This window comes from Orcinus orca, chromosome 12 (genome assembly GCF_937001465.1).
Source record: "Orcinus orca chromosome 12, mOrcOrc1.1, whole genome shotgun sequence".
NCBI lineage: Eukaryota > Metazoa > Chordata > Mammalia > Artiodactyla > Delphinidae > Orcinus > Orcinus orca.
The window spans coordinates 17,579,586-17,597,189 of record NC_064570.1 but is presented as its reverse complement, the minus strand read 5'-3'; the positions used below and the strand labels follow the sequence as shown (position 1 = coordinate 17,597,189).

The 17,604-nt window shown below is 39.5% G+C and overlaps 1 protein-coding gene across 1 annotated transcript in view; it reads left to right on the top strand.

The window, feature by feature from the left end:
- The window catches only part of SAMD5 (sterile alpha motif domain containing 5), a 58,030-nt gene extending 53,035 nt beyond the window's left edge, over positions 1–4,995 (top strand). Inside the window, exon 2 of the mRNA XM_004263734.3 lies at positions 697–4,995. Within this exon, the coding sequence (XP_004263782.1) occupies positions 697–759 (63 nt within the window). The 3' untranslated portion in view covers positions 760–4,995. The remainder of the gene's footprint in view (positions 1–696) is intronic.
- Positions 4,996–17,604: the final 12,609 nt, after the last annotated feature.

Sequence of the window (17,604 nt, the reverse complement as noted above, 5' to 3'; positions counted from 1 at the left end):
AGATAATTAGTGTAATATCAATCTCAGAACACTGGTGCAGATGACCACACAATAGCAGATGAATTCAACTAGGTTACTGTTTGTAAGAAATGCTTCTTCATCTCTTTCCAGTTCATGCACAACTATGTTTTTTAAATGCCTATGTGTTAAAGTTATGTGCATACAAATCATGATTAAAGATGATTGTGAATCTTTTTTTATTTTGGAAGGTACATTTTGAATTAGCACTTGTACAGACAAGCTGGATAGATATGTACCCTCTGAGCATGAGCTAGGTAGCCTTTGAAATGTTTAGCAGTACGTTGACTGTTACCTATGACTAAGGCTGCCGGAATGTAGAATTCAGTGATGTGATTTCAGGGAGGCAAACTATTACAAGATATACTTTTATTTATTTATTGCGTTTTAACTTTCCTTTTCTTATAAGAAACATGAAAGGAAAGAGAAGTAGACCTTTTTTTTTTTTTTTTAAACAAAACATAGGCTTGAGAAGAATAAAATACGTTTTTCTCTTATTAGCTTCAAAGAGAAAATTGATAGATAAAAAGCAGAGACTGAAAGCTGGTTTTCAGAAATCCATGTGGTAACCAGAAAGGGACAAGTATGACTTAAAAATTGGAGCAGGAATCCATGATGGACTAGGGGAAGAATGGGTAAAGGAGAACTTAAATAACCCCGATATGTTCAAATCCACAGGTCCCAATGGCTGGCATCCTAGAGTTCTTAATGAATTGGCCGAAGTCATCACAGAACCGCTAGATATCATTTTTGAGAACTCGTGGAGGACTGATGAGGTGCCTGAAGACTGGAAAAGGGCATATTTAGAGCCTTCTTTCAAAAAGGGAAATGGATGATGACCCTGGAAATACTCATCAGCCTAACTTTTTGCTTGGAAAAATTCTGGAATAATCAACTTAGTACACTGGGTAACGAACTTATAATAGCTAGACAAAAGGCAGTGAAATATCACACATAAAGAAGTACTGAGTTCATTTTTTAAAGACACACCATTGTGAGATACAGTCTTCTACATATTTTGGGATTCTGCCCTCGGTGCTATGAATTCTTGCTTCAAATAAGTGAGGTTGGCTAAGGCATTTGGGTACTGACTAATTTTAAGTGGTAATACAAGACAAAAAGATTTCTGGCAATAGCTAGAAATTACATCATTTCCAAATTAGCCTTTAAGTTGAGAATAGTCTTTTTTTTTTTTTTTTTTGCGGTACGCGGGCCTCTCACTGCTGTGGCCTCTCCCGTTGTGGAGCACAGGCTCCGGACGCGCAGGCCCAGTGGCCATGGCTCACGGGCCCAGCCGCTGCGCAGCACGTGGGATCCTCCCGGACCGGGGCACGAACCCGCATCCCCTGCATCGGCAGGTGGACCCCCAACCACTGTGCCACCAGGGAAGCCCGAGAACAGTCATTTTAATTTTGTATTTTAACATATTTTTTCGCTTTATATAGGACTGTTTTCATAGGTGAAGTATTTTATATAATTCTCTATAGAATAGTTTGGTGAAGGAATTCTTATTTTAAGGTGCTTTATGTAGTTATTTCATATGTAGGTACAATGATAAAGGTGACAAATTCAGGAACATCTGCAAAGGAAGAAACTTTTTTCTAACTTCTCTTTTTAAGTTTCATCTGGCTGAATTTGAGTGTTAGGACATGTAAGAGTGTCTTACTCTGATGTACATGGAGCAAGGGCCAGCTGTGTGACTGGATGGCCAGTTTTCCTCAGCCCTGGACACTGCCATGGCCCAGATTCCCTCCCCAGATTCTGATTTCAGGCCTTTGGTGGTGGGGGGGGCAGAGAGGTGGGCCGTGGCAGTGGACATTAAGAACCCTGTATAACCACAGCCAAAAAGGAGAGTAGAAGGAGGTGGGAGGAAGAAATTAACATGAATCTGGAGTTCTTCTAATTCCTATTGTTTTTGCCTTTGGATGTTGGCAGTTTTCTTTTCTGCTTAGAAAATGCAGTCATGTTGACCAGACCCCAAACTTAGTTAAAAGGAGATCATCAGAAGAGATCTAGACATGCAACAAGCTCCACGGTCAGACAGATTCTGAGAGCAGCTGGGCAGTACTGTATTCCAGAATCTTCCCTGCACTACTTAGAAGTACAAAAGAGATTGAAGCTTACATCACATTGTAATGCTCCAGAGTAGGAACCCTCGGAGAAAAAGAGGTAGATGTACATTCATTTCTTCCTGGTGCGTATGGGAATGGGTAGGCAGTTAAGGTCTCCAAGGGCTATTTTAATCACAATACTGCTTTAAAAATCTAAGGTTGACATAGTTTAGCTACTTCTAGAGATTAATTTCGATACCGGGTAAAGTCAGTCTCATTCTTAAGTACAAATGCAAGGAAATTAAGCTCTAAAAGCATGTATACGTTGTCTTTTAAACTACATGTTTAAAAAAATACTGCTTGCAGTTTTGTAAGAATTATACGCCGATCAACCTTTCATCATTTTTTTTTTCCCAAGTGAGTCTTTATAATTTCCAAGTTAGGTTTTTTTTTTGGTTTTTGTTTTTTTTAAGGAGTGGGGGGTCTCTATAGATTATAGATATAATTTATTGTGATAATAAATGGCTTCCTGTTCGAGACCTCATTTCCAGGTGCAGGATCTGTGGCAGATTTATTTCACAGATGTACATTTACATGCATTTGTTGAATTGTTGCTAGAGAGGACCCGATTTCTGAAAAATCTAGTATTTTCACTGTGGGCATTATGATGCAATCTACTGCAACCAAAAAGGAGGCTCTTTGGTCATTGCAAGTTTTATTTTCTATTTATATAATGTCTAGCTTCAATTATTTTGCCAAATTTAAATCTTCTCTTTGTGTTTGCTATTGGAATTTGAAAATAACAATCCTCTATCACAATCTAGAACGGTGAAATAGCCCATGGATTTTAAAGACTTCTTACCTAAAGCTAGAGGAAGAAAGCTTTAAAATCAGCAGAGAAATATTAAAGGAAGCCCATTAATTCTTTTGCATTAAATGAAGATGAGTTAAGAGTTAGAATATAAGACATAAGAGAAAGGAAGTAATCTTACCATGAATTATATCTGGAGATAATTAAGCTTAAGAAGAGTAATTTTTTCATAGTGTTTTTTTCTTTTATCTAATATTCATGATATTGTTAATTTTTTAAGGTAAAGGAAATAGCAGAGGGACAAATAAATATATTATGAAAACTAGAGGATTATCTTGATTTGTATCTCCTAGAACATCAAGAGAGGTTAATTACAGACTTTTACTTCATAATATTGAGGAAATGGGAGGATTATAGCAACACTTTCTTCATTTCATCTTAAAACAAAATTTTTAAGGTGAGGAAAGAAAGATTTTACGCACATATTCTTGGCATAGGGAATGCATGATTCTAAGGGCTCTTTCCTCACAAAGGAATTTACAGCAACATAGAATAGCTGTACTCAAGCAGTTTTTCAATCCAGAGAAATTTACAGCATCTTGGTGTTGTGAAATTAATAACAGAAACAATAAGCATTGAGTTTTTATTTTGGAGTTCCTCAGATCTGAGTTCAAATTCTAGAATTACGTTGATAGCTTTTTCCTGTCATGAATCTGTTAAGAACAAAGCTAAGAATGTAGCATGAGAAATGATCTTGAACAATTATTAAACTCATCAAAGCTTTTTATCCTTGTCCATAAAATGGGAAGAATACATACCCTCCCTTAGTTCTTAAGAGGCTTAAGAATTCTGCAACATACACCCACACAGTTCTTGGCTCGGTGTTGACACATAGTAGGTGCGCAGTGCCTCGCTCCCTTCCCTTCTTTTTTTCCTCTTATATGAAAGAGATTACCTTAAAGCTGACTACAACACTCAAGAATAAATTGACTCAAGCACAAATTGTCCTTATTGATGCCTTAAACCCACTGAATAAGGCCCTTTGCTTTCTTTTAGGAAGGAAAAAGGAGAGCTACAGTGCCTGCCCATAGTAGGAGTCGAGTAAATGTTTATTGATCGAATGAAAAGAATGTGATTTTTAAAAACAATGAGCGGATAGCTAAGGCCAACGTTTTTCAAGTCTGGGGAAATTGTCACATAGACACATATAAAGGTATTCTTTAAGTTGCCCCTTTTTAAAACCGCTTTAGATTTATAAATTTAGTGTGCAAATTAGGGACGGGCAGATATGCATTTCCTCTGATTTTATGACTGTGATTTACAAATTAAGAGTGCAAATGGGCATTCCCCCATAGCCTTTTCTGGGATAAATCCAGCCAAGACATGAAGCAGATGATGGTGGATGGCAAACTCTTTTCTATGCAAAGAGAAACCAGATGTGCAAGTGACTGGGATGCACCTGCCAGCAAACTGAGATAAGCCTGCCTGGAATGTCCTCTATGAAGAATCTGGGTGTTGTAAACAGGTCCTTTGCATGGGCATTGAACAGTAATAAAAAGGAAGGTTGAAGAAAATTAAATTCTTCGACAAAATGGTTCATTTTTACATGTAATATTTAATTACGTGTCAAAATATCATGTTCAGACAGGTGGAGGATTTCTGCATTTCAAAGTGAATAAGGAATAAAGAGTAGAAAAGTATATCCAGAGACATATGCAAGAAATGAGCAACAGCTACACCTCTAAAGTGGCCAGTTCACCATTCAGACCAAGGGCAGGGTGACAGAATTCTTAGAAGAGACCAGCTGGCATCTTATGCTTAGAATAAAATCATCAGAGATGCTGTCTTAAATTAAACCAGATAAGTTGTGCAGAGCAAAGTGAATCAGCTAGGCTTTCTCTTCTAGAATTTTCGAATTTTATTCTTATTAGCAGTCTCAGTGGTCATCAATTAAGTATTCCTACATCAGATGTTTTATACTATCAGATTCTTTGATTAGAAAATCCTCTTCAGTTTTCTATTATTAATCTCTAAGGAGATAAAAATCTAATAATTTTCTACTCCATGATCACTATTTTAGATATTTCCATAAAAGGCAAAAAAAAAGAGATAGAATGTAGTTCAGAAAATGGAACAACATAACTTTTTTTACTTATAAAAATAGTTATTTTGTTTTAAATTGTTTAAATTCCTGGAAATTAAGTTTTTAAAAAAATTTTTGTTGTCAAAATATAACTTTTAGAGGAAAATTGGAGGTTAAAGTCTACCTCAAGAACCTGGTGGTATTTTTTTTGACAATTTGACCAACCTTTCTTCCACTGGAACAAAAGGAAAGAAGTCGACTATTAAACATTGTTTGAGATGAGAAATCCCTTTTATAGGTGTATTCCGTATCATGTCCTTTGTCAGATGAATTTTCCCTTGTTATTCCAAAAATGAAGTACTGTGTTGAATTTCTTGAGGGCAAAGTAGGATATTGATTGGGGCAAATGTTAGAAATTCTGTTGTTCACTGAAGCTGTTGCCCTGCTTGCTAAACTCGACACTATCCTGAGATAGTCTATGGGTTACAAAAGCATTATTCTTTGAAAAGTTCTGACCGTACAAAAACGTGTGCATGGACTTGAAGAATCACCTCGTGTCCATCTAAGTAGTAGAGCAGAGATTCATTCTAAATGAAAGTTGCCATGTGGTTTTGTGCATGTAACTGCAATTGACACCTTTTTCCTTTCAGTTACTGTTTTAAAAAGGGACTGTGTGAGAAGGCCCTTTGGAGAGCCGAACTGGAACAGCATTATGAACCCTGGACTGTGTGCTCGTGCAGCGCTGTAATTTGCAAACATATGTCCTCTGTTCAATAAACGTTACAGCTTTCACTGCGGTTTCCGCCTTGACTCTTTTGTGATCGTTTACATTTCGATGAATGGGACAGAGTATGTGCATTGTTTAAATGGACAATATATAAATGTTTATGGTACTGGAGCATTATGGTTAGCATGGGAAATCAGAGTGCGAACCCAGAAGAAAGGAGAAAGCCGGGCTCCCCACACTGCCTGCAAAATTCAAATAAATCCTTAATGATGTTTGCTTGGATGCTTTTGTGTGAGGGTTATTATACATGTATGTTGTGGCTTTCTCCCTTCTCCCCCCACCCCGCTTCTGACTAAAAAAATACTTCTGAGGGTGATAGCATGCGATTCCGTGCCAGTAATTGTGGCCCCCCGCAGTGGGAGGTGAGTCGTGGTGTATGTTAGGTGGTAGGCGGGGTCATATGTGGAGTTTCTCCATATGGGATCCTGCTGTGGCTGCCAGAGTCCCTGAATCTCCACCCAAAGGTTGTTGTGATTCAATTATAGGTAAGCAGCATCTCAGGGGTCATGAGACCTAAAGATTTGAATCCCAGCCTTACTACTTTCTTCCTTCAGGACCTTGAGCAAATGGAATAATTCTTGTAAATGCTTAACACGATAATTAGCACATGATAAGCAGCCCCGAACATTAATTCAAAGAAGTTTTGTAATAGTGTTTTGGGTTCTGTATAAATGGCATCATGTGATATGTTTTGATGATGATGAATAGCTGTTTTTATTCACGCTGAATACAAAATGAAAGGAAAGTAAATTTAAAGCAAGGAAGATGTGGAGTAAATATTAGGAAGAAATAGCTACATTTTTGATTTTTAGAAATGAAAAGGGACCTGAGGATGTCCTAGATGGATTGAGAAATTGTGTAGTTAAGACACTAAGGAGCCTAGAGTGTGTGGCACACCCACCGTGACATTGGGCTGGTGATAGACAGTCGAGGTTATTCCCAGGTCCTCTAATCCCAGCTTTTTGTCTGATGTCAGATCCTAGAAAGTATACCTAAGATATGTGGCATCTTCAAAAAAAAGACCCATCTTTCTGTACTGTCCTAAATTTCAACTTAGATTCATGGTCTTCAAGACATAGCCTTAGAATACTTTTGTTCATAAACTAAAGCTCCAACCAGCCCCAGGGTTCTGCAGGGGCCAGCATTATGGTATGAAAACCTAATCTGTCAGCTCTAAAATCGTATGCTTCAAGACTTCGTTGATTTGTCAGCGAAAAAGTCAATAATAGAAGAGTCAGTAATATTGGTGAACAGCACTAAAATGTATTTTTAAAAAAGGGAAGGGCTTCCCTGGTGGCGCAGTGGTTGAGAGTCCGCCTGCCGATGCGGGGGACGCGGGTTCGTGCCCCGGTCTGGGAGGATCCCACGTGACGCGGAGCGGCTGAGCCCGTGAACCATGGCCGCTGAGCCTGCGCGTCCGGAGCCTGTGCTCCGCAATGGGAGAGGCCACAACAGTGAGAGGCCCGCAAAAAATGAATAAATAAATAAATAAATAAATAAAATAAAATAAAATAAAAAAGGGAAAATGCGAGCATGCAGTAGAAATCCCGAGTAAGGAGCGGTTGATAAAGAGTAGGATGGTTTATATCATAAATAAAATCACTTGACCTAGGGCAGCCTTTAAAGTCTGTCAACTGAATCTGGAAAATGAATACCTTTTAGTCTCATTCCAGGTCATACGCTGTCCCACTGAGGACTTTTTAATTTAAAAGAGGAATCTTGAACAATTTTAAGTGAAAAACTTACTTCCCTCCCTCCCCTACCCTAGAATTACTCTGAGGACAGAGTGCCTTCATGTAATTATGGACACTTTTTTGGCCCGCCTTCTCTACTTTATTATATCCATGTACCGTTAACAGGATGTCTGTGGAATCTCATCTGTCTCTTGGTTGAAAAATGAGCACCAGTCATGAACTGTATATATTCCGTGTGCATTCTTTTATATCCGCTGAGCTCCATCAATTTAACTTCAACTTCATTTTGGAAATTAATCAATCTACAAAATAGCATTTGCAAAAATAGCCATTTTGAGTGAAGAATATACATTTAATTTCTTTCTAAATCCTGACTGATAAATCAGAAGCCCTGAATCCAATCCAGTCTTGGTTTTCTTGGTGAGTAGCTGTCTAACCACTTCTTTTTACCCCTTTGCAGCTCTCACGTCTGTAAAAGTGTCCAGTGAACAGTGTTACCTAAACACACCCTGTGAAAGGTCTGGGAAACAGATGGTATCTGTGAATACCATCATGCCCTTTAGAAGAAAGTCACAGAGAGACATGGTCTGGTTTTTTACTATGACCTCCCAGAGGCTGTGAGCATGTCTCTTTCGCCCCCAATAGAGTTGTTCCCGGCTTAGTACTTCCGTAGTTCTGGTATATTTTCTGACACATTGTGCGTGTTCAATAATATTGTTGAATGGATGAAGAACCAAGTGAACTTTTTCACGTGCCTAAGGAAACTGAACACTGAAGTTGTATCAGTTGGTTCTACCAGGGCATTTCCTGGTCTCAGGGAATTTGCAGGAACTCCATGCCCTTTGTGTTTGAAGGAGGGCATGCCTTTCACTCCAAGAAGCGGGAAACCAAATTTCTTTTTATCAGAAGTTCACCTTGGGGTGTAGTTTTGTTGTTATTCAAGTCCTCTGACTTTCCTGTTTCCTTTTATATAAAACTATAAATGCAAATATTTTATAAAATAAAAATTTACATGCTCATTTAAGGTTTTTTTGGACTGAAATGTATTAAATATTATAATTTGTGAAGGCATCTGGAAGTATTAAAATGGTACACTATTTGAATTATGATTTTCTTTTGGCTGTATTTTCCTAATCTGAATTGTGAGAGGGATATCACCTATTCCTGCAATTAAAGCTTACAAAATATCAATCTATTCTTGCGATTAAAGCTAATCAAACTATGATAAATATACTTATCATATGCATGCTAGTGTATGGTGTGCTACTAGACAACATACAAAGATATTTTGATAACCTGTCCTACAAATAGTAACTTCCCTCTTTGTTGCATTTTGGACACACCGCCTTTTAGATATATTTAATATAAATATATGACCTATGGTTTTGTCCTTGGAAATAATTATTTCTTCCCTAAAGATTATGTTTACCTTCTACCATTAGAAAGGCAAAAAAAGAGTGGAGTATTTAAGAATAGTCATTCCACGAGTGATATAAACAGGTGGGGGGAGGGATAGTTTGGGAGTCTGGGATTGACAGGTACACACTGCTATTTTTAAAATAGATCACCAATAAGGACCTACTGTATAACACAGGACACTCTACTCAGTATTCTGTAATAACCTAAATGGGAAGAGAATTTGAAAAAGAATAGATATATGTATATGCATAACTAAATCACTTTGTTGTACACCTGAAACTAATGCAACATTGTTAATCAACTGTGCTCCAATTTAAAATAAAAATTAAAAGAACCCAGTCATTCCAGGGTTGTTCCGACTGGATTTGAATCCCAGAGAGCACTGAGAATTACAGTCACTTGATCTAGAAGGAAACTTGTGCCTCTACAGTGGTCACATGTCTTGTCTTTCTTCTGTTGTGCTGATATGTGTGGATCACGTGGAAGGAAGGGAAGAACGTTAAGGCTTTGGAATCACAAAGACCTGGATGCAAATCCCAGTTCCCCACACTGGGCTCAGTGACTGTAGGCAGGTTACTGAACTCTTTCAGGTCTGTTTTGCCATCTGAAACGTGAGGTTAATAAAACCCTCTCAAAGAGGTCTTGTGGAAATTGAACAAACTAACCTGTAGCCGATAGAAGGTCTTGTGTTGAAGGAACACGAGTCCTTACCACAGATCCGATGGGCAATATTGGCAGGTAGGAAGTAGAGACACAGGACACTGAAGAACAATTTGTGACTCATGAACTAAAATTGTATTCCAGGTCTGTTAGAAAAAAGCTTACCGCCTCGACTTGATTACAGACAACAACATTAAAACATATAGTTGTCAACACTTTAAAGGATATTTAATATGGTACCCAGGACAGTTCAAAGCACTTTGCATGTATGTTCTCTTTTAATCTTCCCGACAACCCCATGAGGTAGATGTTATCATTATTTGCCCTCTACAGCTCAGGAAACTGAAGTAAAGACGGGTTTTTGATCATTTCCCTGAGGCCACACAGCCAGCAAGCAGGAAAACCGGAATTTGAATCTCAGCCGTGTAACTTTAAGTCTCTCCCCTTAACCTTTATTTACAGTTTATGGGGCCAAATTATTATGAGACCAAACATAAGGGCCATAAATTAAGAAGTAGGAGAGGGCAGGAGGATGAGAGTAGGGTTTATCTTAAAAGAGGGAGTACTTGAGGGGTCAGGAGACAAGGTGAAGAAGGTGTGAAATATATTGCAAGTCTTAGGTGCCACAAAGGGTAAGACCACTAGTAAGTGCCACTGAGAAAGAAGAAATGTTCAGCTGGTACACGATCCTGCTTTTCCATTAAGGTTTTTATTTTCAACTTATTGACAGAGCTGTCTTGGACTTAACTTATACATAGATGTTTATGACATCACTCAGGCATACGTAACTATAAAAGTAGAGTTAAGCAAGTATGAGGTAATCCTTCAGCATTTTTCTAGGCAGACTCTTCTGAGTCACTTTTGCACTCGGGTCCATCCTCACAGTGTCATGGTCGGCAGGAAGATGGCTAGCGCAGCCTGTCTGAGAGCGCCTCTGTCATCTCTGGATTTCATCCAAACCCTTCTACGAGTTTAGATGCTCGTACTATCTTGATCTTACTTGACTGTAGAAGGTTTCCAGACAGCGTCTCATTCTTTTTTTCAAATGGTCATTAAGTGGTTTGTAAGCTGAAATGTGGGCTTTTGGCTCTGCAGTTGTGCCACCAGGAATGGCATCCGCGTTTGCATACATGCACCTAGGGGCAACTGCATCGCTAGCCACTGGTCAACATCAGCTGTAGCTCCCCCTCCATTGTTCTCAGCCCTGGTGTTGTTGAAATGTGACAAAGTGTGCATTCAAATCCACAAAATGTACTTGTGTGTTAAGTTATGAGGAAAATTAGACCACCTATCTCATTTTACTTTACGTTCCTCTACTTTGTTGATAATTATATATTAGTAATTTTGTCTGTAGCCATCTTAGACTCAATAAGAATTTCTTTTGACTTTTTTGTAGTTGAGCCTGTGCTAGTATTATTCTCCAGGGGCTCTCTGACATGATTTACCCCATAGTCACATAATGCATATTGGTAAATTTGGCTTACTGTATTCTGTATTTCATGGGGATCTCTGGCTCATGGAGAGTCTGTAAACAATGATTTAAATATTATTTTATAGAATTTAGCACCTTCCCCCATGGAATGATAATTTTTAGTTTAGTCCTTTAATAATGATGCCCCATTATAGAGTTAACCATCATAGCACCAATGTACCTGCCCACTGCTGGAAGCAGGAGTTTGTTCTCACTAATGCTTCAGGGTAAGAAATACTCTATACTTGTAGTTAGAATTCCAAGCGGCTATGGCTCACGGGACCAGCCGCTCCGCGGCATGTGGGATCTTCCCGGACCGGGGCACGAACCCGTGTCCCCTGCATCAGCAGGCGGACTCTCAGCCACTGCACCACCAGGGGAGCCCCATAATTTACTATTTGACCTTTAAAAATTAGGACCTGTTAAAATATTTGAAGTTTCTAAATGTCTTCAGGAGCTCTTAGGCTTCCATTCCTTGTGCTCAGAGTATTATGGGTGGTGTGGCAGAAAGAGGGTGGGGCCTTGGGACCAGGAAGAAAGGAATACCAAACTCCCTACTGAGTGGCCTTGGTGAAAAAACACCAAGTGCTTTCACTGGTCAGAGCAAGGTATATACAAATTCCATTTAATTCTTATAATAACCCAATAAAGTAATTGCTGCTACTGCTCCATTTTACAGATGAGGAAACTAAGACTCAGAGTTTTTAAGTCCCTTAGGAAATTTATTTCACCTCTTTCATTCTCGGTGTCCTTAGATTTATAAAAGTGATTATTTGTGAGTGCTTAGCCATATCCTGAAAACACACTGCATATATCAGGTGCTTGAAATGGAAACTAATTTTATTACACTGGTTTTTAATTGCTATTTTCCTCCTCCATGCATGCCCTAAGGTGTAATAATTTGCCATTTGAAATCACCTTATACATTCTGAGAGGAAAAATAAACATTTGGGAATTTTTTTTTTTTTTTTTTTTTTTGCTGTACGCGGGCCTCTCACTGTTGTGGCCTCTCCCATTGCGGAGCACAGGCTCCGGACGCGCAGGCTCGGCGGCCGTGGCTCACGGGCCCAGCCACTCCGCGGCATGTGGGATCCTCCCGGACCAGGACACGAACCTGTGTCCCCTGCAACGGCAGGCGGACTCTCAACCACTGCACCACCAGGGAAGCCCCATTTTGGAATTTTTGATCCCCCCAAATTGTTTTCTGTTACACATATTGATTTTTCATGTTTTGTCTTAAGTGATTGATAACCTTTATTTTTTTTAAACTTTTTATTTTATGTTGGAGTATAGTTGATTAGTAATGTTGTGTTTGTTTCAGGTATACAACAAAGTGATTCAGTTATACATATATATGTATCTATTCTTTTTCAAATTCTTTTCCCATTTAGGTTATTCCAGAGTATTGAGCAGAGTTCCCTGTGCTATACAGTAGGTCCTTGCTGGTTATACATTTTAAATATAGCAGTGTGTACATGTCAATCCTTTTTTTTACTCAGAAAACCCAGTAGGCAGCTTCATACCAAGGTCCAAGCATTTCTAAATGCTTGTGAATATTCTCCATGATTTCTAAACTGAAGGAATTTGGTGACCAATTATTTTTTACTTGGACCTTTGGGTGACAAAACCTAATATCTTCTGTACTTTTAATGAACCAATGATCATCCAGTTAGATACATAACAAACTATAACTTCCAATAGTTCCTATCTTGATAAAATCCCAGTGTTAGCATTAGAAATATTCCCTTTAGAAAATTACTTCAATGCCCCAACAAAATACAAAACAGGGTAGTATTTCTTATACGTATTAAGACAAAGAAGTCCTTCAAGAATTTGATAGATGTAAGTGATTAAGGCATAGTTTTAGGAAACATTAAAATCAGTGCCTTAAGTTTTTGAGCCTGTCTTCTTTCCTTCCTTCTTTTTCTCTCTTTCTTTCTTGGAAGTGACAACGAAATGAACCAAATATATCTCTTTCAGCCCACAAGTCCTATTCATCTGCTTTTATTTTTCTATGCTTTAATCTCCTTCCAAGTACATTCAAAGAATAAGTAAATATATTTTCTGAAAATCTTGGCACATTTCCTAGGTTTTGGAGGGAGGAAAGTGTTGGTAAAAAAAAGTGATTTTTGAATGAAAAATTAAATCTCTTTTTAGATTTAAAATCTCCAGAGACATCATTGATGTAAACCAAAATAGCTATTTGTAGTAAGGAAAATAGCTAGGTTGTATGTGATTTTGATGAATGAGTTTTAAAGAAAGCATGTAGCAACTAAATATATATATATATATATATATATATATATATATATATATATATATCTAGTGTTTAGTGTTTTTATAACACAAACCATAGTGTCATCTCAACCAATAATTGGAAAAGAATAAACCAATGAGGCCTGTATTCTAACATTGAGTATACTATTTAAAAAGTCCAGGGCTTCCCTGGTGGCGCAGTGGTTGAGAGTCCGCCTGGTGATGTGGGGGACACGTGTTCGTGCCCTGGTCCGGGAAGATCCCACATGCCGCGGAGCGGCTAGGCCCGTGAGCCATGGCCGCTGAGCCTGTATGTCCAGAGGCTGTGCTCCTCAACGGGAGAGGCCACAACAGTGAGAGGCCCACGTACTGGAAAATAAATAAATAAAAATAAAATTAAAAGTCCAATCTATCAACATAATAGGTCTGTTAAATGCAATGTTAGGAATAAGGCAAAGCATTTGTGTCATACAGTGAGGAGAAGTTGGAAGACATTTACAAAGCGTACTTCATGGAGTTACATACAACTGACAGAATAAGGAAGGACAAAAAAGTGCTGTGAATTAAGTTTACTGCCCATCGGAAGAAGTTTACTGCCCTTCTGCTTTATAAGGTTTTTGAATCTTGCCTTTGGATTTTTTGACTCTAATTAATAGTTGCGTAAGGTTTAATCATTTTGATACTCTGCTGCTTAGTTGTGGTGTTAGTAGAATATTTAGGGTCTACTTATGTATAATTTACCTGGCTTCATAAACAGCAAATAATGTTCAGCAGCTAAAATGCTATGCCCATTTTCATTCCCACCTCCCAAAAGAAGAGTGACCTTAAGTTAGGAGGGTAATCTGCACTGGGTAATGCACCTCTCTGCTCACCTTGGAGATACTGAGGGAGCTTTTAACTCACATCAGTTACTAAAAAACTGCATGAGAGGGACTTCTCTGGTGGTCCAGTGGTTAAGACTCCACATGTCCACTGCAGGGGGCATGGGTTTGATCCCTGGTTGGGGAACTAAGATCCTGTGTACTGCACGATGCAGCAAAAATCAAACAAATAAACAAAAACTGAATGAGTAAATATTTCTTCACAGTAAAGGATGAGTTTATTTTTTGCGTGATTCAAAAATAATTCTGAGGCATTATCTAATCACAGAAAAAAATTAAGCATGATTTTCCCCTTGATAGTAAAGGTTACAGTAGACATAGAGAGTGATAAATATTAATAGGTTGTAGCCCACATCCTGTAGTTAAAAATGCTTTCAAACATTTTGGAGTTAATGTCCATAGGAAAAACGTATGGCAGAGGTTGAAAGTCATTTGTGGGTAATAATCGTTCGTGTTTTATAGATAGCATCAAGAGTAATATCTTCAGAGTGAGAAAATCAAACCTATCCACACTTATTACAGATGATAAAACAGTGCAAAGAAAAGAAGACACAAGAATCAGTGGAAAGAAAAGAGATGTGGGTTTGAATTCCTTTCTGCCACCTAAATCGATGTGGCCTTGGGCAAGTTACCTTACCTCTGTCAGGATTATATGAACTGTTTGTGTACTTCAATTCATATAAGAAGTGCCCAATAAGTGTTAGTTAGCAGTTGTCATCAGAATTCATTTTCATATTTGACAACTATACTGTTAAGACTGTGTGATGAACCAAAGCCCATTTCCTAAACGATGCTGTTTGAGGAGGAATTATTGAGCAGTATGCCCACAGGTACCACATTGGGCTCTGAGGGGACCACAAGGAGGAATGAACAAAGGATTTACTGTGTATAGGAGGAGGTGCGTGTGCAGAGGATTCAAACTCTATCAAAACAAAATGGCACTAGTGCCAAGTAAATTCCTAGGACATGATGAGAAGTAAAGAGATGTGTATGATTTAGATGAACAGTCTTAACAGGTGGGTAGGATTTTGATTATTGGGGGCTTGGAAGAGGAGTGAAGTGGGGAGGGATTCCCAGATTGGGGAGCTGCATGAACAGAGGACTAAAGGGGTGAAAGTGTGTGGTGTCTGTGGAGGAAAGGATGTTGGCCAGTGGCTCTGGAGCCTAGGAACCTAGGGCAGATAGGTGAATAAGAGGAAGATACGTCTGTCATAGCTTGGAAGCAGGTCTCAGATCCTTAAATATTATACTAAGGGGACATGTTTTATTTTGTAGGCTGGGTCTTTTCAAGCTTTTCTTTCTCGAGGTGTACGGCTGGATGGCATTCACACGCACGATGTATTTTCATGCGACGAATATGTATTGATTCCTTACTCATGCCAGGCACTGTTCTAAGTGCTAGGGAAAACTAGACACAATCCTGCCATCATGGAGAGCGTGTTTCTAGAGAAATATAGGTGTGGGTCCTTTAGTGCCTATTCCTTTCGTCTTTAACTCAAGAAGGCATATTAGAATGCAAATCCATGATAATGTGGTTATGATAGGAAGAGCCTAGTGCATAAAATTGCTAATTATGCACGAACTGCTGCTTTATATATACTTGTCAGCAGATTACTGGTACACTCAAAATCCATGCCAGCTCTTCTGAGCGTCTGACAACTGCCGCTCAGGAGGGAAGGGATGTGATCTGAGAAGAAACCAGAGGATGCTAATATTAAGGCTAGTCTTGACTTCCCTTGCAGTCCAGTGGTTAAGACTCCGTGCTTCCACTGCAGGGGGCACGGGTTCAATTCCTGGTCAGGGAACTAAGATCCTGCATGCTGCCTGGTGTGAAAAAACAAACAAACAAAAGGCTAGTCTTGTGAGCACCGTCATTCCATGAATTCACGGGCAGCCCTTCCCTGGGCTTCCCCTGAGACTTGCTCTTACTTGTTTGTCGGCACCACCTTTATACCACAGGCTAAAGGCGCAGCGGCTGACAGTGCAGATCCACCGCCGGCCTTTTCCTCTCTTTCAGTCTTACCTCTCTTCGTTTTATTTACCATGCTCGTTTCTGTTATTACGTTTTTCTGGATCAGCAGTGTCAGGTAGCATTCTCTGCAATGATGGCAGTGTTTTATTCGGCACCGTTCAATACGGTAGCCACTAGCCATATGTGACTGCTGAGTGTTTGGACTATGGCTCGTGCTACTGAGGAATGCAACTTTATTTTATTTTATTTTATTATTTATTTATGTATTTATTTTTGGCTGCGTTGGGTCTTCGTTGCTGCTCACGGGCTTTCTCTAGTTGCGGTGAGCAGGGGCTGCTCTTCGTTGTAGTGCGCGGACCTCTCATTGCCATGGTTTCTCTTGCTGCGGAGCACAGGCTCTAGGCACGTGGGCTCAGTAGTTGTGGCGCACGGGCTCTAGAGCGCAGGCTCGGTAGTTGTGACGCAGGGGCTTAAGTTGCTCCGCGGCATGTGGGATCTTCCAGGACCAGGGCTAGAACCCATGTCCCTGCATTGGCAGGCGGATTCTTAACCACTGCGCCGCCAGGGAAGCCCCAGGAATGCAACTTTAAATTAAATTAAATTTAATCAACTTACATTTAAATAGCCTTAGGTGACTAGCAGTAACATATTAAACGGTGTAGATCTAGACGTTCATAAAAAGTCCAATGCCATGTTCTACTTCCTTGACAATCATATATCTGGCAAATTTTTCTAGTTTTCAAGTACCTGGAATTCTTTTTTGCAGCCAATCTATGATTTTTTTTTTTTAATTTAAAATTCTCAACTAGATTGAGGAGCAGGAGAGTGACATTGCTGTTTGCTCTTTGTCTACATGTGGTCCGCAGGCAGGAAAGAGATGCCAGCTCGGGGGTACAGCTCTACTGTGGCTTTTTATTTTAATCTACCTCCTGCCAGTCTCTAGCCAAGGAAAAGAACGGGTTTTTTTCTTCTTCTCTTTTCTAAACAAGCTACCTCAGGGTAAGAATTGCAAGAGAGAAGAGGTAGGTCTGTTTCGACAAAAAGGTACCCTGCAAAGTGATACGGTTCCTCTTCACTGGCTCCTGGTTTTTAAGGGATGTGGGGTGAAGGAGAGGGAGGGCTCACGTATGACCTGACAGGCAACTCCATGTGTGGTGCCGTTCATTCATGTAGGGCGCACAAGAGAAGAAATCCATTAGCAGGGCCAGGGAGGTGATGCGCTCCAGTTTGGACACGTTGAGTTCGAGGTCTTTGTGGTGGGATGTGCAGTTGGATGGGGGATGTATATCTGCACCTCTGGAGAGTGATCTGTTCTGGAGATAAATGTCTGGGGGTCATTGGCATATGCTAATGAAAGCCACAGGAAAGATAAGATGGCCCAGACACAGTGTGTAAAGTGAGAAAAGGAAAGGATGAGAGACAGCACGTAGCCACAGCATCAGTATTTACGTGATGGATGAAGAACAGGAGCTTTGAACGAGGTAGGAGGAAACAACCAAGA